This window comes from Crocodylus siamensis, chromosome 15 (genome assembly GCF_052110815.1).
Source record: "Crocodylus siamensis isolate JL-2025a chromosome 15, ASM5211081v1, whole genome shotgun sequence".
Taxonomy (NCBI): Eukaryota; Metazoa; Chordata; order Crocodylia; family Crocodylidae; genus Crocodylus; species Crocodylus siamensis.
Window position 1 is genome coordinate 52,079,764 of NC_143409.1, and position 27,450 is coordinate 52,107,213.

A 27,450-nucleotide genomic window follows, 5' to 3' on the forward strand; every position below is an offset into this window, starting at 1 on the left:
ATATTCGTCCCAAGATGATGACCATAGGGCGGGGCACCTGTGAAGGGCCGGGGCTACCCATCCGGCCCTGGGCAGCGTGCAAGAACTAGGTAAGCCACCATCTACCCGAAATAATTGCCTGCCCCTGCCCTACGCACTGCATTCGCCCCCATCCCTCCAGACACTGCACCCCCTCCTCCCCCCGTGGGGCACCCTCCTCCCAAGGCACTCCATCCGTTTTGGGGACATCCCCTCCTCTCCTGTTGAGGCGTCAATTACCCCCAACACGTGCAACAGCGCCAGGGGCGGGGCTCATCTTGGTAACTTCCAAAAGGGGGGGTGACACTGCCCGGGGTGGTACGGCCCGCAGCAGGGGGTGACTGGGAAGCCCCAGGTGCGGGGCGCGGCCGCGTCCCCCGGCGCTAGTTTGGTCCGTCCCACGAGGGGCCGAGACTCGCGCTGCACTTGGTACGTTCCACGCGGAGGCCCCTAGGAGCTGGGGGGGCGACCCGTGATTTGGGCGGTTCCACAAAGGAAAGTGCGGGCAGCTTCAAGTCTGGATGGCGGGGCGCTCATTTTGGTACGGTCCAGAGAGAGGCGGTAGGATTTCGTCCTCTCCAGCAGGGGGGCGGGGCCCGCGCATGTGGTACGGTCCGGAAGAGGTGGGAAGGGGATGAATGGTATGGACCACTACCTCCGCGGTGCGGCGGGTATATGCGGGAAGACCCCGGAGCAGGCGGGAAATCAGTGAATTCCGTACAGCTTAGACAAGGAGAACGGGGGACTCAGGTCCGGCGTGTGTGCACCTGGTGACGTAGTTGGTCTGGGCGGCCGCGTGTGGTACATTCCAGGAGGGCGCGCGGCGCAGTCCGTACGTTTGGTACGTTCCACGAAACGGCCTTCGACAGGCGGGGAGAGGAGAGGACTGGACTTCCGGCTGGGGAGATGCCGCAGCCCGCGCGTGGGAGCCACTATAGGGCCACCCCACCCCGCCTGCTTTAGCCCCCGCCTCCTAGCTGCCGCGGAGAAAACGCACTTCCGGTGACATTGCGGGGAGCTTCCGGGCCTCGAGCCAGTCCGTCACTTCCGGCGCTAGGCCTCGGTTGGGCGTCCCTGCAGGGAGGAGCTGCCGGGCCAGGCCACGACCCCGCTTCCCGCGGCGCTCCCGGGCCCCGCCCGCCCTTGGGCTCACCTGCTCCAGCCAGTGACGGGAACACAGGCTTGGCGGAGAGAGCGGATCCGGAAAAGACGCCGCCTGCTCTGGTGAGGAGAGGAGACGCCCTAAGTGAAAGGGGACCTGCATCGCCAGGGTCTTTATGGAGCCGTGCCCGGGACACAGCTGCCCGACCCAAGCGGGACCAGGGGCTAGTCGGGCGACTCACTTGCTATGCCCCTGGGATGCCTGGGCCGGTGCTCATCTTCCCCCCCCCCCCGGACCCAGTGAGTGTTGGGCCTGGGGTTTGCCCTTCACCGGGGAAGTGAGAGCTGCACAGCCGACAAGGGGAGCTTGCTGGTAACTGCCCGGCTCTTGGGGCTGGAGAACCTTCCTTGTGATTGGTGGAGCCTTCCCACCAATCGGGTAACTGCTGGGGTGGGGCTTGCCCCACCCGTGCCAGGTTAAAGGAAGACCCCAGACCTGGTTGAAGTCTATAGCCCTTGAACCTGATTGGTCCGTTTGCAAATTGGCACAAATCCTCTGGAGGGAAGAAAAGCAGCATGTCTGGCACAGGGTGGCCAAGAAGAGAACAGGCAGAAGAAGAGCTGACCAGTGGGGTGGAGCTGTTGCCCTGAAGACCTCTTCGTTGGCCTGGTGCAGCAAGGAGTACAGCATCAGGGCATGGCTTGGTGCATGGAACAGGACCCCGGGAACTGCACGAAGTGGCTCAGGTCTGCAACCCCTGGCACAAGGCCTGGCAGTTGGTGCATAGAGAGGGCCCCTGGGAGTGGCAGAGGCAGCTTGGGTCCCCAGCCTCTGGCAAGTGGCCAGGCAGACAGTGCTGGCAGCATAGCACAGAGCAGTCTGGGAGGGATCAGGACCCTGAGAGCCACTTGAGGCAGCTTGGGTCTGCATCCTGTGGCACGAGGTCAGACATTCAGTGCATGGGTGGTGCACAGAGCCAGACCCTGGGAGCTGCATGAGACAGCTCGGGTCTACATCCTTTGGCACAGGGCCAGTGGTTCGGTGCAGGCAACACTACAGGAGTGTCCAGGTATGGACTGAGCCCCAGCGCTGCACTTGGCATCCTGGCCTCCAACCCCTAGCAGAAGGCAGAGCACTCGGTGTACGAGACAGTGCACGGGGCCTCCAGTGAGCAACAGCCCAGAGGGAACAAACATCCCTGGAGGCTCCATGTAGCAGGAAGCATCTTGGCCAAGGGGAATTGTGAGTTACTGGGTAAAGGGATCCCATGGAGGTGGGGAGATTCCTCCTGGCTCGTAAGTGGGGCTTCTGGAGGGAGGCCCGAGGGAAGGAGGTCCCCTGGAGTTTAGAAGTTTCTTTGGGTTTTGTGGAAGGCCCAAGGGTCACTAGGGATTTTCCCACTAGTCACTGGAACACAGCCAAGATCTCAGGACCAGATGGGCTTTGGGGCATTTAAAGGGTTAAGGTAGGGTTTTTTAATGCTTATGTGCCATATATTTTGGGCATGCTTATATTTGTAAGTTCACAGTTCATTAGAGTTTAGAATGTATGATCTTTGCTGGGACCCTTCCCTACTTCCTACCTGTACTTACCTGTAACTTACCTGCAACTCCAGTGGTGGTAAACGATTACATGTATAGAGAATAAGGTTTATAGTTATAGGTACATATATTATTATGTTTGTATTTATATTTATCTTTTGATGACCTGTAAATATTAATAAATTTCTATATAGTTAAGTTCCAGATCAGCCTGGCTCTGTAGGAGATAGAGGGAAACTGTTTTAGTCTGTAGTTTCCACCCGCAGCATACCTGCCCTGCTTACAATCCCCTTCAGTTGGAGAAGAGTACATGCCCAAGTACACCTGGGCTACAACTGGGCTCATACCGTGCCCTGAGTGGGGAGGAAAAACTGGAGATGCATGATTCCTCCTGTCACCCAGACAAGGCCCCCCTTGGCCTAGGGATTTAGGCTCCGTACTTGGTTCTGGAAGGGGAGTGGAATCCTGGATTTCAACCCCAGATTCAGCAGGCAGGTGGGTTCTAGTAGGCTAAAGCAGGGAAGTGGGACAGGATGGGGTCAGAGACCAGTTACAACCCGGAGCTTGATCACAAGGGTGACAGCCAAGCACCACTTTTCCCCAGAGACGAAAAGGATTTGGTGCAGATAGGTGGGGAGAACAGAAAGGTCAACAACAGTTAGCCTCTTGTTGTGACTGATGACAATAGACATGCACTTCTCTCCTTCCCTGATACTGTATTTGGAGATTACAGAGATGCAGCTGACATGGGGCATTTCCAGGTGACAATCTCTGCACACCAGCTAACTGTCTTGAAGGGAAGACAGGGTGGGAGGAGGGACAAACACAGTCCTGTCCCAATCCGCACAGGAAATTCTGGCTCTGTCTTCTTCCCCACCACCCTCCTGCTTGAGCCTGCTGGGCCCCACTTCCTTTCTAGAACTGAGCATAGTACAGGTCCCTCCCTTCTGCTCAGGTGGATCAATGAGTGTTGGAGACATTGTAATCACCCCTTAAAGTGATGTCTGTGTCTCTGTGAGGAGCCACCTAAGAAACAAAGATACACTGTGCTTTTTTTGGTTTGGTTTTTTTTTTTTGTGGGTGTGGGGTATCTTTTTTTTTTTTTTTTTTCCAAATGAAGCAGTTACTGTGTTCAATCTCTAGCATGGGGAAGGGAAGGAAGTCACCTGAATCAGAGCAGTAGGCTGGGAGCCACAAATATGTTCTGTCCTCCTCCCTGGGAGGAGAATGGGGTCTTGTCTGTGTTTTTTTTATTTATTTTTTTTTGCTTCAACCCACACATGCTAGCAAAACTCTTTGGCCAAACCAATGGGTTTTGGACCTGCCCAAAAATGCAGAGGTGTTGCACGCTCCAGGGCTCACAACCTCTACTGCCCTTGGGGACCAGTGTTTCCCATGTGCCCATCAACCACGCTGTGACGTTGCACTGCACTAACCTGGAGCTGCCTACACCTGCCCTACAGGGAAGTATGAAGCCTGGTCTGCAGAGAAAGCACCTCAGCTGGTTAACTGAACAACTGCTCCAACTCTGTATCCACAATGCCATCGGACATTGGGCTCTTGACCGTGATAACGGACCATTACCACCAATGGCCACCTGCTCCTCACAGGCTGCAGAGCAAGGGGACAGCCACACCTATTACAGAAAATGTGGCAAAAATTCTTTCAGGCAATTCCAGGTAACTAGTAGAAACTGCAGGGAAAGGAAAGAGACTGGATAGCATGTATAAGATCTCATGTGTCCCTTGGTTTTCTGAAGTTGGCGCTTGGTGCAATGCAAGGTACTGGAAAATGCCTATAATCTTGGTAGGCGCTCATGCTCACCAGGCTGCAATTACATTTTTCTGTCTCACCTCGGTCTCCTTGCCCTGATATCACCCATTCGTGGCTACATGGTGTTCATCTCAGCTTTGTTCTGTTCAGATACAGCAATAGCCCTATCCCTCAAGGGAAGCAGATCCACACAAGGGTGATTGCTCACATTGCTTTACAAAGCACATTCTCTGTAACTGATGCAGCAAGAAGATCCTGCTGAAGCACAGCCAGCTCAGAGAAACAGAATCTTTGCTGGTGTCCAGATGAGTCCTGGACCCAGCTGTACCTCGGGTGGGCAGAACATATCTGGCTAGTGGACAGATGTATAGAAGGGTCACTCATTTGGGTGTCACCAAATGCAGAGTCACGGTGAGCACATGGCAAACCAAGGCCTCTTCCATCTTGTATGGAACAATGCTACAGAAACACACTGATGTTTTTCTGGTGGTATGTGCCACTACCCCATGCTGGCTACCTTCAGGCCTGCTCTGTTGTCACAGACTCCATACTGCTAAGAGCAAATGGGACAGGCTGCCTTAGTCCCCAAATGAATGAGCCATAGGTTGCAAATCTGTTGACAGCCCTGGGGAGAGGGAAGCCCTACATTGTGCCTCCCCCACGGGACAGGGCAGAATTGTCATTTTCCCCACAAGAGGGTGAGAACCATTACTGGACCTCCCTCCTAGGTTCCTATTCTAACTGGAACAAATCTGTCTTGACTTTAGGCCTTACTCCCCTCCCAAAGCCAAGGACAGAAACCAGGAGTCCTGCCCCCAGGCCTTCAGCTCTGATCTCCTGGAGCTCATGCTTTTTGTCAGAGTTGGGCATGGAGCCCAAGTGTCTTGACTCCCACCCCACAGTACTGACTCCATGCCTGGGGGGGATCCCTTCTAGGCAGGAACTGTTCTCTGCGTGGGCAGCTCTTGCTCAGTCTCTGTTCAGTCACCTCTGTCCACCCACATTCCCAAGAAGTTACCTGTGGGTGCCAACTCCCAGGGTATTCTGGGAGGATAAATTATTCTGGCTGTCTCTCCCCTCTTACTTCAGACTGCAGTTTCTACCTGCTGGAAGCTGTCTTCTACCCTGCCCCAGCGCCTGCCTTTGACCCTGAGAAGCCCAGCATGGCCCGAGCCCTGCTCCTCACTGCATGTTCCCTGTTCTGTTTTGTGCTTGTAGGTAAGTCCTATCAGCAGGAGCTGCACTTGGAGGTGAAACACACAGGGCTTGTCCCGCTTTTGAGGCAGGGAGGGCAGGGATTTTCCCCTCATGGCAGCATGGCTGATACAGGGCTCCCAGGGCGAGGACAGCAGGGGAGGCAGCCCCAAGCCTGCAGTGGGCAGCTGGCATTTGCCCCCCAACATGGACTCTGCTCGGCTCTGCTGCAGCTATGCTGCCTGGTGATGGTGGTGGGGGCATCATCTTAGGCTCCCTGGCAAAAATAAGTCAGCACCTATGCTCCTGCTTGTCATCTGCCAGACACTCATCCTGCTCTCAGGCCAGGGGCAGATTGGAGTACGGGAGGCTGAGGTGAGTGGGACCCCCCCAGCAACATGCATCACAGAGACCAACTGGTGACTTTGGGAATGGTGTCTTGAGGTGGGCATTGGTTTCCTCAACAATGACCCGCACATCGTGACACGAGACATGCTCGGATGGGATGGGCTCCACCTTTTCCCTAAAGGTAAGCGTATGTTTTCTTCTAGGTTGGTGGATCTCCTCCGGCGGGCTTTAAACTAGATTCATTGGGGGAAGGGGAAGATGAGGGCGGAGGAAGCCTTGGACTGCCAAACCAAGCAATACCCACAAGTACAGCCCAGCCTAGACCGACGAGCGAAACATATACGCAGGTAAGCAATGGGCCAGGATAATGCTGAAAGTAGGGGGCCAGTGCACACATTCTCAGGAGGCCTCAAATGCCTCTACACAAACGTGTAGTATGTGAAACAGGCAAGAGGAACTTACCCTCCTGCTAGCTGACACCAACCCAGACATAGTGGGGCTCACTGAAACGTGGTGGGACCCAACGCATGACTGGGCGGTGAATATCAAGGGCCATAGGCTGTACCGGAGGGATAGGTCAGGGAGGAAAGGGGGGGGTGTGGCACTCTACATTAAGGAGGAATACACATCCTCATCAATTACATCCTCATCAATTAGCAAAGAATCAGAGGAGGGGCACTCTGAAGTGCCCTGGGTTAGAATACAAGGTGGTTGAGGGGAAAGAGATTTAACGGTGGGGGTCTACTACAGACCTCCCAACCAAGGGGAAGAGCTAGACCAGGAATTCTTAAGTCACCTCACGGAGGTAGTTAGGTCAAAGGACATGGTCATCATGGGGACCTGAACTTTCCAGATATCTGCTGGGAAGACCAATCAGCCAGGTGTGACCGCTCACGTAGGTTCTTGGCCAGAGTGCAGGACCTCCATCTAACCCAGGAGGTGCACAGCCCCACCAGGGGAGACGCCTTGTTGGACCTGGTGCTGGCCACGGGCGACGACCTGGTGAGGGGGCTGCGGGTGCTCGACCACCTGGGCGACAGCGATCATCGCCTGCTGGGATTCACCATCCAGCACAAGGTGGCAAAGGCATGCAGCAAGGCAGCAGCCCTAGATTTCAGGAGGGCGGACTTCAATGAGCTAAGGAGAATAGTTGGGGAAACGCTGAGGTTCCGGAGGGGAGGGGAGCCAGGTGTCCAGGAAGAGTGGTTGCTCCTCAAGGAGATGATCCACGATGCCCAAAGGGAGGTAATTCCAACATGGATCAAAGGGGGCAGGAGGGCACAAAAGCCCCCATGGCTCACCAAAAGCATCCAGGAATGCCTCCTAGCTAAAAGGGAGGTGCACACCCAATGGAGGAGGGGGGCCATCACCAGGAAGGATTATACTGCGGTTGCGCAGGGATGTAGGGGGTTACTTAGGAAGGCCAAGGCAGAGATGGAACTGGGACTAGCTTCCCGGATCAAGGACAACAAGAAGTCCTTTTTTAAATATATAGGGTGCAAAAAGAAGGTTCTGGGTAACATGGGGCCCCTGCAAAACATGCTAGGAAATCGTTGTCACACCAGACGACAAAGCTAACCTATTTAACGATTTCTTTGCCTCCACTTTCCTGAGCAGGGACCAGAACAGCCACCCCCCTTATGGGCCCCCCTTATACCCCAGGGGAGGTGCACCCAGGCCAAGGGTGAGTGAGGAACTAGTCAGGGAACTTCTGGAGGGACTGGATGTATTCAAGTCAGCTGGTCCAGATGATCTCCACCCCCCAGAGCTGAGGGAATTAGCTGAGGTCATTGTGGGACCCCCTGGCACGGGTTTACGAGCACTCGTGGTGCTCTGGTGTGGTGCCAGAGGACTGGAAGAGGGCCAATCTGGTTCTCATCTTCAAAAAGGGGAGGAGGGAGGAAGGAGGACCCAGGAAACTATAGGCCAATTAGCCTGTCTTACCTCCATTCTGGGTAGGCTTTTTGAGAGAATTATCCTGGCACATGTCCATGAGGGGCCAGCAGGAGAGGTTATGCTTAGGGGCAACCAACATGGGTTCATTAGAGGCAGGTCCTGTCAGACCAATCTGGTGGCCTTCTCTGACCAGGTCACCAAATCCTTAGATGCAGGGGTAGCAGTAGACATCGTCTTTCTGGACTTTCGGAAGGCCTTTGACACTGTTTCTCACCCCGTTCTCATTAAGAAACTGGGGGTTGTGGTATCAACACCCACACAGGCAATTGGGTTGCCAACTGGCTGGAGGGCCGCACCCAGAGAGTGGTGATGGATGGGTCATTTTCGACCTGGAGGGATGTGGGCAGCGGGGTCCCCCAGGGCTCGGTCCTTGGGCCTGCACTGTTCAACATCTTCATCAGTGACTTCAGTGACTTGGACGAGGGGGGTAAAAAGCATCCTGTTCAAATTTGCTGATGACAGCAATATGTGGGGGGATGTGGGCACGCTAGAAGGAGGGGAGGAATAGGCTGCAATCAGACCTAGACAGGTTACAGGGGTGGGTGGATGAGGATCGGATGGGATTCAACACAGACAAGTGCAAGGTGCTGCACCTGGGGAGGAACAACCAACACCATACCTACAGGCTGGGGAACTCCCTTCTTGTCAGTGCAGAGGCAGAAAAGGATCTTGGAGTCATCATTGATGCCAAGATGAACATGGGCAGGCAGCCAGGAAGGCCAACCACACCTTGTCATGCATCTACAGATGCATCTCAAGCAGGTCCAGGGAGGTGATCCTCCCCCTCTATGCGGCACTGGTCAGGCCACAGCTGGAGTCCTGCGTCCAGTTCTGGGCGCCGCACTTCAGGAGGGATGTGGACAGCATGGAGAGGGTCCAGAGGAGGGCACTTGCATGATCAGGGGGCAGCAGGGCAGGCCCTATGAGGAGAGGCGACAGGACCTGAACCTGTTCAGCCTCCACAAGAGAAGGCTGAGGAGGGATCTACAAACTAGTCAGAGGGGACCAGCAGGCACTGGGGAAGTCCCTGTTCCCCCAAGCACTGCCAGAAGTGACTAGAAATAATGGTCACAAGCTGGCAGAGGGTAGATTCAGGCTAGACATGAGGCGGTACTACTTCGCTGTGAGGGCAGCTAGGATCTGGAACCAACTTCCAAGAGAAGTGGTGCTGGCTTCTACCCTGGGGGTCTTTAACAGGAAGCTGGATGAACACCTTGCTGGGGTCGTTTGACCCCAGTACTCTTTCCTGCCATGGCAGGGGGTTGGACTTGACGATCTGCTCAGGTCCGTTCCGACCCTACCTGCTATGAAACTATGAGTGATGCTCCAAACAAGCCCACTGGGAAGTAGCATAACTGGGGGCGGGGGGACAATCCATTTGGATGTGGGGGTGGCGCAAAGAGCCACTGCCGTAGCAGTGGCTGATCGTGCAGCCACAATCCACATAACTAACCCTCTCTGTCCCAGGAGCCTGCGGTTGCCCCAAGTGCAGAGCTGCCCTGCTACGCCTCCACGAGCATGAGGGTTTGGGGCTGGCAGGTGGTATGGTGTGGTGGCCACGGTGTGACACATGCTCATCTCACGTCTCTCTCTAGCCGATGCTCTGGGCCTTGCGTGCGTCCTGAGACAAACCGTGTGGCAAAACGCTCCAGATCCTGCCTCTCCATCATGACCCGTAAGGACTGAAGTGTCCCACTGTCCTGTCCTTGTTTCCCTCAGTAGCTGTGCCTGCAGGGCCTTCTCCCCCCTGGCAGCCAAAGGTGACAGCCCCTCCCTTTTTCTCCCAACATTATCTTCTCAGCTACCAGCTGATGCTGATCCCAGTAGCTGACCAAGTGAAACCTCATCCCATCTTGGCCCCAAGAGCAGGAGAGTGACAACCCCTGCAAGGTACGTGCCCACAGCTGCTCCTGACCAGCCTCTCCTGCCTTGTTCTGTCCCGTTCTGCCCAAAGGGCGGCCTGTGTCCCACCGCAGACACCTGCGGGAGGGAGGCCACCCCCTGCCCGTCTCCTCAGGCCTGCCCCACAGCAGGGAAGGGGGGTGGCAGAGGGCAGACACATGCCCAGAGCTCAGCCCTGCTTCCCTCCCTCAGGGCTGGCAGCAGACAACCAGGTGGGCCTGGAGATAATGTGCTGCGCTATGCCCAGCGAGATATGCAAGGGCACCTCGGGGTTCAATGGTGGGTAGTACATGGTGTTCAAGTGCTACACCACCCACGACAACTGCAATGAAGGTGAGGATGGGCTCGCTGGCACCAGGCTGAATAGGGAGGCACTGGGCCCCCCTGCATCTTCCACCTCTCACCCCACAGCCACCGGGGGCCAATTACAGCAGAACCCCCCAGCCGCCGCCTCCCTCCCTTTTTTCCAGAGGGAATTTTTTTGCAGGAAAGAGGGCAAAAGGCACTGCATCCCCCACAATGTGGACACCACCCCAGGTACTGCATCCCCACCCCTGTGGGTGCATCCTGGTAATCACTGCATCCTCCCCTCCCCCCGCTGTGTGAGCACCCCACTAGGCGCTGCATCCCCCACCCCTTTGGGGGACATCCCCTCCCCCTTGTTGAGGCGTCAATTACCCCCAGCACGTGCAACATTGTGAGGGGCGGGGCTAATCTTGGTACGCTCCAGAAAGGGGCTGGTGTGAGGGCTGCCAGGGACGGTACTGCGAAGTCCCCGTTGCGGGCCGTGGCCGCGTCCCCCGGACGCCAATTTGGTCCTTCCCAGAAGGGGCCGAGGCACGCGCTGCTCTTGGTACGTTCCACGTGGATGTCCCTAGGATTGGGGGGGCGGGACCCGTGATTTGGGCGATTCCACAAGGGGAGGGGGGCGGCTTCAAGTGTGGGTGGAAGGTTGCTCATTTTGGTACGGTCCACATAGAGGCGACGGGATTTGGTCCTCTCCAGCAGGGGGGCGGGGCCCGCCCATGTTGGACGGTCCGGAAGAGGGGGCCGAGGGGCTGAATGTTACGGACCACTAAGAGGGGCAGGGCGCGATGGTACTCCCCGCGATGCGGGGTGGTTGGGGGTACGTGCGCGAAGCCCCCGCGGCAGGCGGGAAATCAGTGAATTCCGTATAGCCCAGACATGGAGAAGGGTAGGGGACGCAGGCCTGGTGTGTGTGCACCTGGTGTCGTAGCTGGTCGGGGCGGCGGCGTGTCGTACATTCCAGGAGGGCGCGGGGCGCAGCCGGTGCGTTTGGTATGATCCACGGAGGGACTTTGACAGGCGGGGAGGAGAGAGGATTGAATTCCGGTCGGGGAAGGCTTATTTCCGGTTGGAAAAGGCACACTTCCGGCCGGGGACCGGCCGCGGCCTGGTCACCGCGCCTCGTCTCCCGGCCGCCCTGTCCTGGTCGCTGCGGCCGTGGCTCGCGCGTGGGAGCCGCTATGAGCCTCCCACGCCGCCTGCTTTGGCCCGCGCCTCCTGGCAGCAGCATAGGAAACGCACTTCCGGCGACGTAGCGGAGGCTTCCGGGCCCCGACTAGTCTGTCACTTCCGGCGCTGGGCCCAGGCTCGGCGTCCCTTCAGGGAGGAGCGGCCGGGCCGGGCCGGGGCCGGGGCTCGCGCGGCCGCAGGTGAGTGCGCGGCCGGTGAGCCTGTGCCCCGGCCATTGCCCCGCCCAAGGGGGCGGGCGCGGTGCCCGGGGCAAAAGTCGCCCCTGAGACGCGGGACGCGGCGGACCCTCCCCCAGCCCCAGCGCCGCCGCGCTGTCCTCGCTGCTGCCTGTGACCCTCGTCCCAGGCTGTCTCCTCCCCACGGCTCCGGGCAATGTCCGCGGCCCCTGCCGGGTGCTGGTTGTGAAACTGCCGCCCTCCCCCGCTCGCTCCCCTCTGCAGTGTGTTCGTCCCCAGCAGTCGGCGGCTGTGCTCTGCGTGCCCCCCTTTCTAAGGGGCGTAGTTGTTTGTGGTGGGCCTCGCAGTTTCCTGCTCTCTGCCCCTCCCCGCAGTTTGGGGACTTGTGCGTTCCCCCTCACTTCCTTCCATCCTCACTCTTGTCTGGAAGATGGGTAATGCCGGGTGTTCAGTGCTTCATAGGGGGACTGGGCAGAGTTGAGACAGATAAGGGAATCTCTTGCTTGAAGGCTGCAGGCAATTGCAGAGGAGCCCAAAGCTATGCTAAGAGAGGACACCGGCTTCCTTATTCTTCCCCTTCTAGCTTATCACCCCTGCCCCCCAACTCAAGTCCATGAAGGTTCTGCATTGCTCAGACAAGTGCTTCAGAGTCACCAGCCCCCTACAGATCAACAAGTGTCATACAGCATGTAAGGCTTTCTTACCTGAAGCTGCTTTGATTTCCCCATGCAAAGCCAGACTGTCAGAGCCAAGCAACATGGGGAGAAGTTCACTATTTTTTAAGTTACACATCACCTGCACAGTTTTGATCTCATTCACTTTCTACCTTTAAATTAACATTCAGTGTTGCTCTGTGATGGCTGAGTGCTGCATCCTGTCCCAGAGACAGCTGCACTTCAGTGCTGGGCAAGCTCTAGGAATGTAAATATCACTTTAAAAAGTAGCCATTTAGACTCTTCTGATTACTGGTTAAATGGTTAACCATTATAACACATACCTGTGGGTTGGGTTGAAGGTCATACAACACTGGTTCAGTAGGATGGACATGTTGGGCTGAGGGACATGTGCTCTGTAGTACCAGTAAATCATGCAATTACTCGCCCAACGTAATATGAAAACATAATTCATTTAACTCCACCCTAGCAAACACCAACCATGTGTCAAAAATGTTAATTGTTAAATGTTCACTGTAATGCATTAATGGTATAAATACAGTTATTAGAGGTGCATCCATACATTGGTCCCATAGCGGATTGGCACCACTATAAGGAAAACTGGCGGAAGTGCCTGATAAGGTAGCCAATAAATGCCCTGAGTACATGCACAGCCACAGTGCAGCATGCAGGCAGCCAAGAGCACAGCCTGGCAGTTTGGAGAGCAGCCAAGTCTAGCTAGTAAGTCTGTTGTGAGGGAAGGGGCATGGAGGGGGGTTGCACATCAAGACCCCCATGGTGAGGGAAGGAATGTGGCTGGGGCAGAGGCACAGCTAGGGTAAGGGACAGAAAGCGACCCTCTGGGTAGGGCAGCTCCTGTTGCACGCATCCTGAGAGGGCACTGGGGGAATGTGCCCCCGCATCTGTGTGGGGCAAGAGCAGGTTGCTGCTTGGGGCTGGGGGTGGTGCCAGGCTCTTCCTGGTATGGGAGGTTGGACCGGGCTGTGCTCAGGGCAGGCAGTGGTGCTCGGAGTGGGGGCTGGTGTAAACTGAGGGGTGACTGCAGCCCGCCCCCCCCCCCCCCCCCCAGCTACCCTCCCAGCACCGCTGCTGCCAGCCCTGAGTGCAGTCTAGCCCAGCACCCTGTCGGGAAGAGCTTGGTGCCACTCCTAGCCCACAGTGGCAGCTTACCTTTGCCCCATGCAGATCTTGGGGCACACCCCCCATGCCCTCATAGGGTGCGTGCAGTTGCAGGAGCTGCCCCGGGACAAGATGCTCATGGCTTCATCCCATACCCCGCCCTGGCTGTGCAGCACCTGCCCCAGCCCCACTCCCACCCTCACTGTGGGGGCCATGATCTGCCCCCCCCACCCCCCCATGCCTCTTCCCCCACAACAGACTTACCAGCCAGGCACTGCTCTCTAAGTTGCATGGCTACATATTGGTAATCAGATCTTTCTCGGCCGATATGACTTGTTAAAAGTCTGCCATTGGTATCGGCCCAAAAAATCTCCATTGGTGCACCCCTAATAATGATAGTCTAACCACTTAACCTTCCTGTCCCTAGCAAGCTCTCCTTATGCTACGTTCTGGTAAGATGAGTATCTCCACCCTGCCCATGCCAGAAGCAACTGCATCTCTGTGTTGTGATGCTGATCTCTGTTGCTGCTGACAGACATGGGGGTGGCATGGGGGTGCTTTACTAGAAGAAGCAGCGAGTTAGTTTGACCCAACTCTGCAGCGTTTGTATAGATTGGGTGCTTCAGCAGAACTTTTTGGCACTTTTATTTAAAGCTGATTCAATCAGCTGCTAGCTAAAAGTAATAAAAACGTCCCTCTAAAGTGCCCAAGATATACGGACATTGGGCAAGCCAGATCCAGCTCGTGCAGTGCCTCTTCTGGTTATGTGATGTGCTCAGTGTGGGAGTACGCAGAGTTTAAAGTAACACTCTGTTTTTTGGTTTGTCTTTTTTAATGTCTGCAAGCAGCCTATTTGATTTTTACTCACTGGTAAACTTGTAACAGTGGGAGTGGGAGAAGTGTCCCTGAAAGTTATGACATAGTATGTGCCTGGGCTGGATTTGGATGGGGCATTTAGAAGCAGAAGACTGTGCCATCCCTTCAAAAAACCCAAACAACTGGATTTTAAGTGATCAAAAAAAATTCTGGATTTCAGTCATCTCACTTTCGGGATCTAGTCATCTCACTTGGATGTTGGGAGGCAGATAACACTAGATTCTGTGTAAGTGTATGTTATTCCCATTTTACAGCTAGGAAATGAGAGGTGGGAGGAGAGGCTTATGCTTGTTTGTTGACCCAGGAGTCCTGGCTCTTAGTTCCTGTCTTTTAACCTCCACGTTTCCTCTGTTCCTAGCTGTGAGAGAACCCAAGGATAAAAACAGACAACTGGCTTAATTTCATGGCTAAGCTTTTGTCTGCAGCAAATTTCAGACCTTACAGACTGATGGCTTAAGTCTGCTGTCCCACATCAAGTACTATGACCATGGTCTCCTTTCTAGGGCCTTTCCTTTCCACCGTCTTATTATAGAAGACATATTATTCAGGGCATGGGCTTGTTCAGCTTGGGTAGGTTTGTTGACCTGGGGCATGGCTGTGCTAAGAGGCATTAACAGCTTCTCTCTCTCTCGTTGCATGAGGTATCAGATAAAGACATTTCAAAATGTAGAGTCTTTTGTAACTTGTGTCTGCTGAGCTCCCAGCCTGGTGCTGTTTTCAGAATGGAAGGAGGGAGAGGTAGCAAAGGGAGTTCAGCAGTGTTCCCTCTAAGCTGTGTGGCAGGCACACTCATGCCATACTGCCAGGCATGCCTGCATGGCCCTGGATGCTGTGCAGCTTAGAGGAAATGCTGGAGTTCAGACTGGGGTCTTTTCAACACCCAACCCCCACGCCCCCAAGCTGCCGCTTTGGGAGTGGTGGGTATATTGTAGAGCCCGGGGGGGGGGGGGACAGCCTCCAGTTCACTCACCCCACCCTCCAGCAAGGGCTGGGGAGCCCCAAGAATGAGCTCCCTCCCAGTCTGAAAACAGTGAGCATTAGCATAGAGCCCTGGCCATTGCTATGGGATCTGGTTGCAGGCTCCCAGCCTGCAGCTAGATTCCCTTCCCCCTGGAATCAACAGTGAACTTCTGCTTGGTCCTAGGTAACCTTGTATCGCTGAACACTTTGCAGAAATTGTTCTGAGTTGCAGCTGGGAGCTGCAGTTCTGCCTGCACCAGTTATTTCAAGGTCATCCACCATTGCATATCTCCCTCTGAAGTATCTGGTGCGGACCTCCCTTGGCAATAGCTGAAAACCTGTTTTAGTTGCACCATTTCTATCACCCACTTGTTTTTATTTTTCTTTAACTTTTCCCTCTGTAGGATGCTTATCTATTGATGGTAAGGTAGTCTCAGAGAATCATCTTGGCTGTTAGAAAGCGTCAGAGACCTGTTAGTTTCCCCAGGACTCAGAAGGTGAGTTCTCCATTCTTTCCCATTTACCTGTGGTCCCATTAATCTTCCACTAGTTTAATGACTCATCAGTTAAATGTGAACTGCGTCATTCCATCAGGACCCTAACAAAGAGAATGGAAAGTACTGGCTAAGGAGTTGTAGGCATTCTTCTGCTGTGAAATGAATACTAGAGACATATTTACATAGAAGACCTTGAAAAAATGCATGAAGTGTCTGACTTGAGCCTTACAGTTGCCTCTGTGTTCTTGCTAGCACGGTAGAGAGCCTTGTAGTGGAGATACGGAGGGTATTTGTACCCTAAAGCTTGCAATGAAGAATGTTTCCAACTATTTTAGTTGGTTTAATAAAAGATGCCGGATTTACCCAAAGAACCTCGTCTGCCTAGTGGAGAGATGGGCAGGCAAGGTTCTTTGAGTAGATGTAATATCTTTTATTAGACCAACTGAGTAGTTGGAAAAAAGTTCTTAGTAAGCTTTCGGGAGCAGTCACCCTTCATCAGACATAGGGAGTCATCAGGCATAGTGGAGTGATGGCATTTGGTGCAAAAGCCTACTGTATTTTGGCAGAGGAGGCTTCTCTGTTATGTAGAGCAGGTCTGAGTCCTCAGAGCCAGAGGCAATAGGTCTGAGAGCTATGGCATGTTCAGGTCCTCCTAGTGGGAGCTGCCATTCCTTCTAGTATGAGCTAGTTCAGATGCTACGATGGAGACTAAGTTGTTAATGTTTTGACAAATGGTAAAACAGTTAAGGAAGGAGAGGAAGGTTCAAATTGTGAGGCTCTGCATGTGGATACATTGAGTGAGGGTTTAACTTTTCCTGGGGTGAGGCTCAGCTTTCCAAAATTAGGGCAGCATTTCCCAAATCTAAGGGTAGAGGGCAGGATTTTGAATCTGTAGCAAAGAAAGATTTTTCTCCCATTTGTTTGGCAGGTGTTGGAGTCAAGTAAGGAGATGAAGCACAGGGGAATGTGATAAAGGGATACAAAACAGTGAATTGTATTGATAAGGGAGGAGTCAGGGTTTCTGTTCAGCCTCTCAGAAGATTAAAGAGGATGTTGCATGAAATATAAAAAAATGGTAAGAAATGGTGAAAAGTGGTAGATGTACTTGAGATTACAGAATCTTTAAAACTTCTCTGGCCCACTTTCTTGTAACATTTGACCATGTCAGAGTTTTGAAATGATGTTATCTATATACCACTTCTGTAAGGAAGGAGCTGTTAATGTCTTATTTGAAAATGGGGAAATTGATTGATTTTTTTTTTTTTAATTGTTTGATCCTTTCTGGTCTTTTTCATGCCAAAAGAAGCAATGCATCCCCCATGTTTCCTTTTTCACTGTTGAAATAGCTGTCTAGGATTAGGGGCAGAAGGAAGGAGCAGAGAATCTAATTCCAGCCAGTTCTAGGGTGGCCTTCAGGGCCGATGACATGTTTGACACCTAAGAGTATCCTCGTGTCATGCAGTTTCAAGAACCTTGTGATGTAAAAGTTTTCTGCATAATGCAGGCATCTCATGCCATCTTTCACTTACCGGGCTGTCCAGGTTTTGAGAGGGACTCGGTTCCAGAGGCAGGGAGACCTGTATCTTATAAATAGGGCCCTACCAAAATTGTAATGTTATGTTCATTTACAAAAAATGCAAAATTGGTAGGTCCGCCTGAAAAAGGACAAAAACAGCAGGTGGGAAAAATAAAAAAGTGTGTGTGTTGGGGTGGGGAGTGTTGCAAACAGAAAACAGTGGGAAGCCCTGACATCTGGAGGCAGGGGGCAGTAATTATCGCAGTGGAGTGTGCTGGGCATCCCACACCTATGGCTGAGGGGCCCAGGAAGTCTCATCCCTCCTCAGAGATTGACAGATGGCCATCTGGCCCTGGAAGTCCCACCCCTTTGTATAAAGATTGACAGATGGCTCTCTGTCAATCTCTGGGGAGGGGTGGGGCTTACCAGGCCTTGCAGCCAGTCAGGCACTGGATTTGGAGGAGGGGGAGTTGCCATGCCTCACTGCATGCTTGGGCTGCAAAGTCAGGAGGCAGCTTCCCTGATTTTGATAGGCATCTATTCCTATGTTTAGCTGCCCTGCATGACTGTGAGAGTCTAACAATTGTGAATGTATTTATCTTACCACTTCCACTGTGAGGCAGGGGAGCACTAGTGCCCATGTTTCACAGATTGGGAAACTAATGCAGAAAGGCTGTGCATCATTCTCTGACCTGGTCAGCCCCCCTAGTCTGCTGCTGGTTCAAAGCAAGTGCTTCCTGGAGGGGATGGTCCCCAGGGTCTAATTTTTCTTTACTAGCCAGTCCATCTGCCAAGAGGCAGAGCTTTGTAGTCCATTCCCATGCAGCAATTCTCCACTGTCTCACAGGAGCCATGGCCACCACCAATCCTCTGGAGAACTTGCAGGTGGAGGCGAGCTGCTCCGTGTGCCTGGAGTACTTGAAAGATCCAGTCATCATAGACTGTGGCCACAACTTCTGCAGGGCCTGCATCACCCGTTGGTGGGAGGAGCTGAACCGAGATTTCCCCTGTCCTGTCTGCCGCAAGACTTTCCGCCACCGCACCTTGAAGCCGAACCGGCAGTTGGGGAACATGGTGGAGATCGCCAAGCAGTTGCAGGCCACCAAGCGCAAGGTGCGGGATGAGAGTCTGTGTGAGAAGCATAATGAGGTGCTCAACCTCTTCTGCAAGGAAGATCAGGAGGCTGTCTGCCTAGTCTGTGAGATATCCCACGACCACCGCTCCCACACCGTGGTACCCCTGGATGATGCCTCCCTGGAGTACAAGGTGGGACTTGATTTAGTGGAGGGTGAAAAAGAGACGGGTCCACAAGGTTACGCATGGGACTTTCCCCAAAAGGGAGGCCATACAGCATTTGTTATGGTGCAAAATGGAGGTTCTCATCCAGGTTAAGCCACTATCTTGAAGTCTGCCCTCAGTCAGTCCAAGCCATGTGAGCCACTGCTCTCCATCAGTATCTTTCCTTATGGTGGCTGCACGCAATCTGAGGAGAGTAAGGGTGGACTCCTGATTCCTAGAAGGGCTCTGCTCAAGGTATGGAACACTTCATATTTTTTTAAATGGAGACTTCCTGGGAGTCGGTCTGCCCATTGTAGCGTGGCCACTCACTGTCTGTCAAGGGTGCTGTGACCCGGCTTTTATAACCTGGATATTGAGGTACCACATGACTTCTACACTGGGAAGAATCACCCTCAGAGGCCTGCCCTTGTTCCATGTCCTAGGGCTGGTTTCCCCTAGTAGTCATTCTGGTGTGTTCACTAGGTCTTGGACTGGGGAACCAGTGGGTTGCTGAGGGAGACTGCTCGAGACACAGGAGTTTCCACTCCACTATAATGTAGGTTTATTTCGCAGATAGTGCACAAGCTTTTATGCTAAGAAATGTACTAGTTGTCTTGTAAGTGAGCTTTGTTTTCTCTTGTGTTGATCAGACACCTGGGCCTGGGTTCTTGCTGGGACTGCTAAACTACACCCCTGAGCATCTGACAGTTCGATAGTCCAGTGACCTGGGCTAAGTACAGACAGTCAAAAAGCCAGAGGCTGAATCTATTTCAGCCTTTGCAGTTTAGTCTAGGCTGCAGAGATTAAACTGAGAAACAACTGGATGCACATTTACTACTTATTCAGGAGACAGCCACATGCCTGCAGTGGCTCAGGCCAGAAGCCGGGAGGCAATAGAGCATGCCTGTAGCCAGCGTGTTCTGTGTGTTTGCTTCCTCTTCCTGCTGCCCCCAAGGTACCTGGCATTTGCAGTCCAGAATCACAGCAGAAAGGCTCTCCAGGGTGCTCATCACTTCCTCTTCCTGTTTCCAGGTACCTCCTGGGATTTGTAGTCCACAGTCGCAGCCAGCAGTAAGTTTAGCAGAGCAGGGCAGGGCAGCTCTGTACTTGGGGAAAGGTGGGTTTAACCCCCCTCCCCTCCCTACACCCCTTCCCCCATCCCCCCCAACCCTTCTTTGCTGGAACAGGCAGCACAGCCCAGCCTAGGGCTGGGAAGCATGCTGGGATGTGGGGGCCCTGTGATTTAACTTAAACTAGGAAGGGGTCTGGGACAGAAGTTGAATAAACAAGTTTGACCCAAATCATTTAAGTCTGATACCATGTTCAGCCAGGTTTATCTTGAACCAATTTCAGCCATTTTGAAACTGGTTTATGTGCACTGAACTTCTGTTCTATTACAAGTTTAAACTAGTTTCTGACCACTTAAACTGGTTTAGATGTAACTTCTGTCCCTAGCCTTGCTGTTCTGAAACTTTTTTATACCTTTTACTTGCATATTGACCCGTGGTTGTGGTTCACTGGTAGAATCTGTGTGTGCCATGTTGGGGATTCGGGTTCAATTCTCAGATATGTTTATAACTACAGCTATCAAGGCACCAAGTGTCCAGACGTGGTCTAGCCTTTGAATTCTGTCTCAGTGGGGGATGGAAGGTCTGGAGATTGGAGGAAGATCCAGGACAGTCAGATGGTTGCCTACTACTTGCATATAAATTATTCCTACTCTTGCTATTATTACACCGATTGGCTGCTTATAGGGTATTTTCATAATTAATTTTATTATGTATTCTACATACGCACCCATACTCGCATATTCTTTTTGATTACACTTTTTCTGTGCATTTTTACACTGTTCTTGACGCCTCTTTCTGCTTCAACAAAGTTTGCAAGTGCTTTCTTTAGCTTTCCAGTGAGCTTAGTTGCTATGCAGTCCCTGGCAGTAATGGACACGAGCAATTTGTATGGTTATAGGCACAGAAATGCAAGTCCCTTATAGTCCTGTGTTGTCTGTAAGAGGTCTGGGTTGGTACCATTCCTCCACACTAGTAATATCTCTGACAGCATATTCTCTGAGGGCCTTGCCCCTGGTACTGGAAGATCTGATGTCCCATCTTGTCCCTTTTAGCCAGGGTGGCTTTATTGGAGGAAGAGAAAGCAATGCATTGTGGAACCTTGAGGTGTTGTAGTTGGAGCAAGGTTGGAGTTTATCTCTAGCTGTGGTCACTTGGATTTTTTTTCTAGTTCTAGGAAAAAATCCAGTGGTTCAGTGAGAGCTATGGCAGCCCATGTGGGACTGAGTTCCCCAAGGTCCTTGATTGTGCCTCCTGGCAGTGGCTCAGCATTTGCTCTGAGCAGTGAGGGTCTGAGCAGCCTTCCCAAACAAATGAGAACAAAACTCATAACTGCTCTTAAGATGAAGCTTGATCCTTTCAGGGATTATAGGACATGGTCAACAACCTGAGCCAGGAGGTATCTTCCAGTCCTATGTTCCCATGTAGTCTCCACTGCCAACTTTTGCTGACACAGCTCCATCTGCTAGAAGTGTGACAGGATCACAGTCCCTTACTGGTAAATTGCTGGTTGCAGCTCTCACCTGACAAAGCCCTTTTTTGTCTGGGCTATGTTGGAAAAACCCATTCTCCTGTTCTCCACTGTCTCTGCTGAGGTACTGTGCCCCAAATTGTGCTGCTTATTCATTGTTTCTCTTTTTCTCTCCTAGGAGAAGCTGCAGCAGTGTCTGGAGCCACTAGAGCGGAAGCTGCAGGACATTGCTAACTGCAAATCTCGGGAGGAGAAGAAGCCTGGGGAGCTGAAGGCAGGTGGCATGGACTCAGTCTTACTGGGTCACTTGCTAGAGTTCACAGATCCCTCTGTGAGAGGCTGAAAGGAGTTGGGTAGGATCTCAGCTGGGTGAGGGGTGTGCAGGGGGTGCTTCCTCTAGCAAACAGTTCTGACACCAGTGCTGGAGCCCTGGGGTGCTCTGCGCTGCAGGAAGATGTGCATGGGGGCCACCTTCTCAGAGCACTGAGCACAGTTCCCTAGTGGAACACAAAAGGAGGCAGTGCTTCAGTAAGGGGCACCCTCCCCTTGAAGTCAGTGCTCATTCTAGTGTGGCGAGCAGGGTTCAGCAGTCCTGGGCAGGTGTCATCTTTGAGACAAAATGGAAATCCTGATACCCCCGAAGTTCTTGATAGATCTCTGCTCTAATCTAAAACTCTGACCACTAACCTTTAGTGTCTACATGCTGGGGCTCCCAAAGTCCCATTGTGGTTGGTTCTTTGTTCTTCTGCCACTAGCTTGGGGTAAACGTTGATGTTCCTTTCCAGCCCTCCCTCTCCCCCTACCCCTTCCTTGCTCCTTAGTTTGTTGCCCAGCAGGGCTTTTTCACTGCTGACTCAAGTGTGGTCCCTCCCTTATTCCCTGTTGCCTCTTCCCTCCTTGCAGAGGAGAGTGGAGAACCGACGGCAACTCATCATCAGTGAGTTTGAGGAGCTGCACCAGTTCCTGGAGGAGGAGCAGCAGGTCCTGTTGCGGCACCTGGAGGAGGAGGAGAAGGAGATCCTGCAGAAGCTGAAAGACAACGTGGCCCAACTGTCGGACCAGCGCCTCTCCCTCAACCGCCTCATCACTGAAATTGAGGAGAAGTGTCTGCAATCGGGCATAGAGATGCTCAAGGTGAGGCTTGATGCCACAGAAGATCACATCCTGTTTCACAACCTTTGGGGAGTTCAATCTACCCAAGAAGTTTCTTACATGGAAAGTCCCAGCTGTATGTGGGGCTTCTGCAGGATAGCTGCTAAGGGACTTCTGTCTCCAGAACTTCCAAGCCATTCCCAGTTGTTCCTCAGCCCCTTTCATCCCTGCCATGGGAAGTGATGGTTGTGGGAAGTAGCCCAGCCTCCCATCTGATCCCCAGAGCTCCTATGTAAAGCACTTTCTCACCTACCTAGACATGGTGGGTGGGTGCAGAGATGTTTCATTGGACATCTCCATGTGTATAAGGGTGGAACCATCCACTGAGGCCTGCCAAATCTCCACCCATCCCCTAAGGCCTTTTCCCAAAAAGACTTCCTTTGTCCACTCCAAGCTTGTTTCATAGGGATACAAACTTGGATACTCAGATATAACTTGACTGGAGTTCCAGGGGCTTCCCTTAGAAAGATCCTGTGTCAGAGCAGGGCCTGAACTAGAAGGTCTCTTTAGATTCCTTCCAGCCCCATGTTTCTATGAATGTATAAACCAGTGATTCTGAGCAGTGGTTTTCAAACTGTTCCACAGAACCCTGGAGTTCTGCTGTAGTTTGCCAAAGAGATTGGGATAATGGTGGAGTAAGCCATGAGGCAGTGCGCCACCATTACTGAGCCGGGTTCCCTGGCTCCATGTCAGCTATTAGGATAGTGGCAGAGGTTCTGTGGCAGAAATGATGCGAAAGGTTTCATGATTAGGAAACTGGAAAACCACTGATTTAGAGCATGTTTGCATTGCCTCCGTGCCGTGTCTCCGACCTCAGCTGAAGCACACATCCCATCTGCTCTGTGGGAACCAAACCTTGGTTATGAGACAAAGTAGCCATCTCAGGTATAAGCATGTGTACAGAAGTTTGCCTGAGGCTGAGGGGGTACTAGGGCCACTCTGGGCTGAATGCTTAGACCTGCTATGAGGCGACTGCATTGTAGGGTCTCAGTTCTACAGTTTGGCCAGTGCTGGCACAAACAGTTCTACAGTTTGAGCAAGTGGTGACACTACTGGATGGTGCAGCATAGATGAGCTGCCGGGTGTGTCTGTCTCAACTTCCTGCCCTTCACCTCAGGGTTTAGCTGCTTTGGCTATGCTGGTGAAAGTCCTACTTTGTAGGGCTTTGTAGATGGTTTTCCCCCTTGCTGCAGAAGGCAGGACACCAAACAGTGGTTTTGCATTATAGCATGAAAAAGTTCCTTGCTGCTAGAAAAACAGGATTTTGGAATGAACTGCCCAGGGACCTTGGGAGAGTGTTTTTCACTGGAGGCTGATGAGAGGAGTCTGGATAAGTATTGGACTGGGATGACTGAGGAGTAGCCCTCCTGCTCCCATGGAGCTAGGGGTTTGAACCAGATGACTCTTGTACTCTTTCAGCCCTGTCTTTCATTGCTGCATAGTGAGTGATGCACCAAGGTGACCCCAGCTCAAGATGGGCTGTGCCTATTTTGGCAAGGAAAAGGCTAGGAAGGCCAGCTGGTCGAGGAATCTCAGCTTAAGACTGCTTGAAACTGCCTGGCTGTAGGTGGGGGGGGGGTGTCTACAGTCCTGACCTCTGGCAGTGAGCAAGATGGAACTTGAGAAGGATGTCTCCATCTTTTGGACAGGGAAAGACCTAAGGAATAAGCTGGAAGGGATGACCTTGCCCCAGGTAGGGCTCAGAAAACAGATTGGAGGGGATGATCCTGTGCATGGATCAAGGCTGTTAAAACACGGGCTGAATTTTTAACCAGTTGCTTTTTGTCTCTACAGGATATAAAGAGCACCCTGGAAAGGTAAGGGCTTCATTTCCCTCTTCTGTTTACCCCAGCAATTCAGCAGGATAATGCAAATGCATCCCTGTCTCCTATGTTCAGTGTGGGAGGGGAAACTGATGCCCCTCCTATCCCTATAGTTTGAGACCAGGCTGGTGCTACAGAGGAGGACCAGCAGCACAGCCAGAATATGGGAGTAAAGTGGTGTTATGGCTATAGCAATACAGCTGGGAGCCAGGATTCCTGGTTGCCATCCGGAGTTCTGGAGGGCAGTAAGGCCCAGAGCAAGGGGCCAAGGAGGAATCAGGACTCCTGGGTTCCTTTTCTACTTGTTTTGCTGTCCCTACTTTCCTTTATCTGCTAGTTTCACCCTTCCTAAGCCTGGGGAAACCTTCATTCCTTGTGGTGGGTGGAGGCTTGCAAGGGAGGCCTGGTTTGTTTGTCTTTTTAAATATCCCGTGACCATGGGGTTGAAGCACAGACCAGCGTTGTTCTTCTGTATACCTTCACCTCCCAGGAGGTGTCCCCATGTCTGATGTAGAGCTAAGCATGTCCACCTCATGTGAACCCTGGTAGGTGTGAATTGGTCCAAACCATGGAGCTGGCTTCGGTCCCCATCGAGCTGGAGAAGAACTTCTGCAGCTTCCCCCGGCAGTACTTCGCTCTCCGGAAGATCATTAAGAGATTGATCGGTGAGTTGGGGCACTGAGGCCCCTGGGAGATGGAGATCCCCTGCCCTTCCTACCCCTTTCCGTCACAGGACTGGAAGTGTCCTCACCTTCCTGAGGAAAGGGTCTCAGTTGCCAGGAGCTATGTCAGGGGACACTATTCATTTATTACTCCTCTTTGTGATTTCAGTGATGTTTGGTGGGAGACTGAAAGGGCTAGTGAGGGGTGCTATGAGTCTCATGAAGGAAGACAAAAGGCTTGGGTGCATGGACAGGATGTCATTGGGAGGAGAGAAGATTTTTCAAGTGTGCAGGCTACTGGAGGATGTAGAAGGTCTTTGTAGAGGAAAGAATGTCCTGATGGATGGTGATAGAAAGATATTAGTGTACTAGTGTTCTGCTTGTGGACTTTAGAGAAAGGAGGTGCTTTGGGAGGCGCTGGAGGTTTAGGGGGCTGGGAGTATGTTACCAGACTTTCATATTAGGCTTTAGGCAGTGGCACTGAATTAATGAATGCTTGAACAAAAATAGTCCATTCTCTGAAGAGAGCACTTGAGTACAGCAATTTGCAATTTCAAGTGTGCAACAAAACAACAGAAAAGCTTTGCCTAAGCTAAGACACCACAAAATTAAAACACATCAGCAGCACACAACTTAGACACAACAGAAGTTTTGCGTAAGTCTTGTGTAGTTCTGAAGATAATCTGTAGCCAGGCTTCTCTGGGGGATTGCAGGTCAGGTCATCTTAGCTGGTGAGGGTGGTCCACAGGCCTCATTTTTGTCTGGCTTTGTATAGGGATTTGCACCTTCTTCTCCCCCTTGGGTTCATCATGTGTCCCATGTCTCTCACACATCTGGTGTTGCTGTCTCTTGCCTCTTCTCGTGTATTCCAGTCTCTCACCCCTTACAGGTTCGACTTTGAAATATTAACATAGCTCCATGATTTCTTGTATCGCATCAGAATGTTTAAGCAGTCTGACGCCCTCCCTGCTACCTCTGGTTATGCATGTAGCTTCAGAATCTGTTAAAGAGCCAGAGACTGTTATGACTGTGCCTGGTCTTTGCCAACAAGTGTGCTGAGAAGCAGTTCTGAGTTGGTTGTGTGGGGGAAGATCCAGAGGTGACTCCACTTGGAGAGGCAAATGAAAGGGTTCTTGGCATGGGGGCAGTGTAGCTAAGCATGGACTGTTGGGTGCAAGACTGGGAAGGGGCACCAGAGCTGGATGGATAGTAGGTGGATTGCGGTTGAGGTGGAGGGTTTAGGGGTATAGGATTGACATGGGGGGTGATAGTGGAGAGAGTGAGGACAGAGGGCAAATACAGCTTCTTCCCAAAGCGCAGTTACCCCTCTGGAATCTAACTGCCCAGCTTCTTCCCTTGCACTTTAGGGGATGTGACCCTTGACCCTGAAACAGCCCACCCCAACCTGGTACTCTCAGAAGACCGAAAGAGCGTCAAGTTTGTGGATACCCGACTGCGGGACCTACCTGACACTCCACGGCGCTTCACCATCTACCCCTGCGTCCTGGCAGCTGAAGGCTTCACCTCAGGCCGCCACTACTGGGAGGTGGAGGTGGGTGACAAAACCCACTGGGCTCTGGGTGTGTGCAAAGACTCGGTGAGCCGCAAGGGTGAGCTGACGCCCCTGCCAGAGACAGGCTATTGGCGTGTGCGGCTGTGGAATGGGGACAAGTATGCAGCCACCACCACCCCCTTTACCCCACTGTACCTGCGTGTCAAGCCAAAGCGGATTGGTGTTTTCTTGGACTATGAGGCTGGGAAGGTCTCCTTTTACAATGTCACTGACCGCTCCCACATCTACACCTTCACTGACACTTTCACTGAGAAGATTTGGCCCCTCTTCTATCCAGGCATCCGTGCGGGGCGCAAGAATGCAGCTCCCCTCATCATCCGGTCTCCAACAGACTGGGAGTGATGGGACATAGGGGTCCTGGGCCAGGCTCATCAGCCTGCTAGACTACCGACAGCAGGGTATGGGTTGTACCAGTCTGTATGGACTTGTGGAGGGGGAATCATGCCACCCCTCCCTCTACCCCATCAGATGTGGTGGAGATGTGTATTGAGCCCAACCCTGTAAACTAGGAGCCTTGGGTTGCTGTGACCCTCCATGGATTGGCAATCACCCTGAGAGCTTGGATCTTGTTTCTCCCATTCAGTGGGCCTTGGATGGGGGTATAGTGCTGTCTGCCTTCCAAGATGCCCTGCAGGTTACCATGGACTGGGGAATGTTGGTAAGGAGCTAGAATGGATCACAGACTCCCTTTTGTCCTATAAATAATGTGTGGGGCGCGGGGAGGGAGGGTGAAATCCCACAGTTCTCCCATTCCAGACCCTCCTCCCAGGTGGGCTCTTCTGAGCTGACAGGAGGTCTTGGCCCAAACACATGGGATAGATCAATCTTGGGCTTCCTCTGGGCCAAGTGTGAACAGAGCCAGGGATTATACCCTGCGCAAGCTGTCTGGGACAATGAGGCAAAAAGAAACTCCAGACTCTCCTTTTCCTTCTCGTGATTATCCAGTGAGTCCCATTATCCCTGCTGCAGTGCTGGCAGACCACAAAGATTAACCGTCTAGTGTTCTGCCACACCTCCCTGCCAGACCTGCGAACAGAACCAAGAGTCCTGTCTCTCTCCACTTTTGGTACAACCACTAGGTGTCCTGCCTCCAGGTGGGGAATAGGTTGTGGACCCCAGGGGCCAAAAAACTCTTTCTGTCCAGAACACAAGAAAGAGGTGGCAGACTTCGAAAGGACTTACCCAGAGCTGTTCTAATGCAACACAATTTTATGAGATCCAGATGGAAACAGGAGCCAAAATATTAGGTGTTCTACATACACACCCATACTCTCA

General features: G+C 52.7%; 1 protein-coding gene across 9 annotated transcripts; it reads left to right on the forward strand.

The window, feature by feature from the left end:
* The first annotated feature begins 200 nt into the window (after positions 1–200).
* Positions 201–27,450, forward strand: TRIM39 (tripartite motif containing 39). Of its 9 annotated transcripts, XM_090029766.1 has the most exons (13): positions 3,932–4,340; positions 5,524–5,652; positions 6,180–6,323; positions 9,528–9,607; positions 9,734–9,822; positions 15,541–15,633; positions 16,562–16,708; positions 17,997–18,415; positions 21,144–21,239; positions 21,869–22,099; positions 23,912–23,934; positions 24,490–24,605; positions 25,970–27,450. In XM_090029766.1, exons 8-13 carry the CDS (start codon positions 18,002–18,004, stop codon positions 26,515–26,517), a joined length of 1,428 nt encoding a protein of 475 aa, XP_089885892.1. In that variant the 5' UTR covers positions 3,932–4,340; positions 5,524–5,652; positions 6,180–6,323; positions 9,528–9,607; positions 9,734–9,822; positions 15,541–15,633; positions 16,562–16,708; positions 17,997–18,001; the 3' UTR covers positions 26,518–27,450. The 9 variants fall into 9 exon arrangements, with proteins under 9 accessions (XP_089885890.1, XP_089885892.1, XP_089885894.1 ...); XM_090029764.1 differs by lacking the exons at positions 3,932–4,340; positions 16,562–16,708 and adding an exon at positions 201–559; XM_090029763.1 differs by lacking the exon at positions 16,562–16,708 and having other exon boundaries at positions 3,936–4,340; positions 9,400–9,607.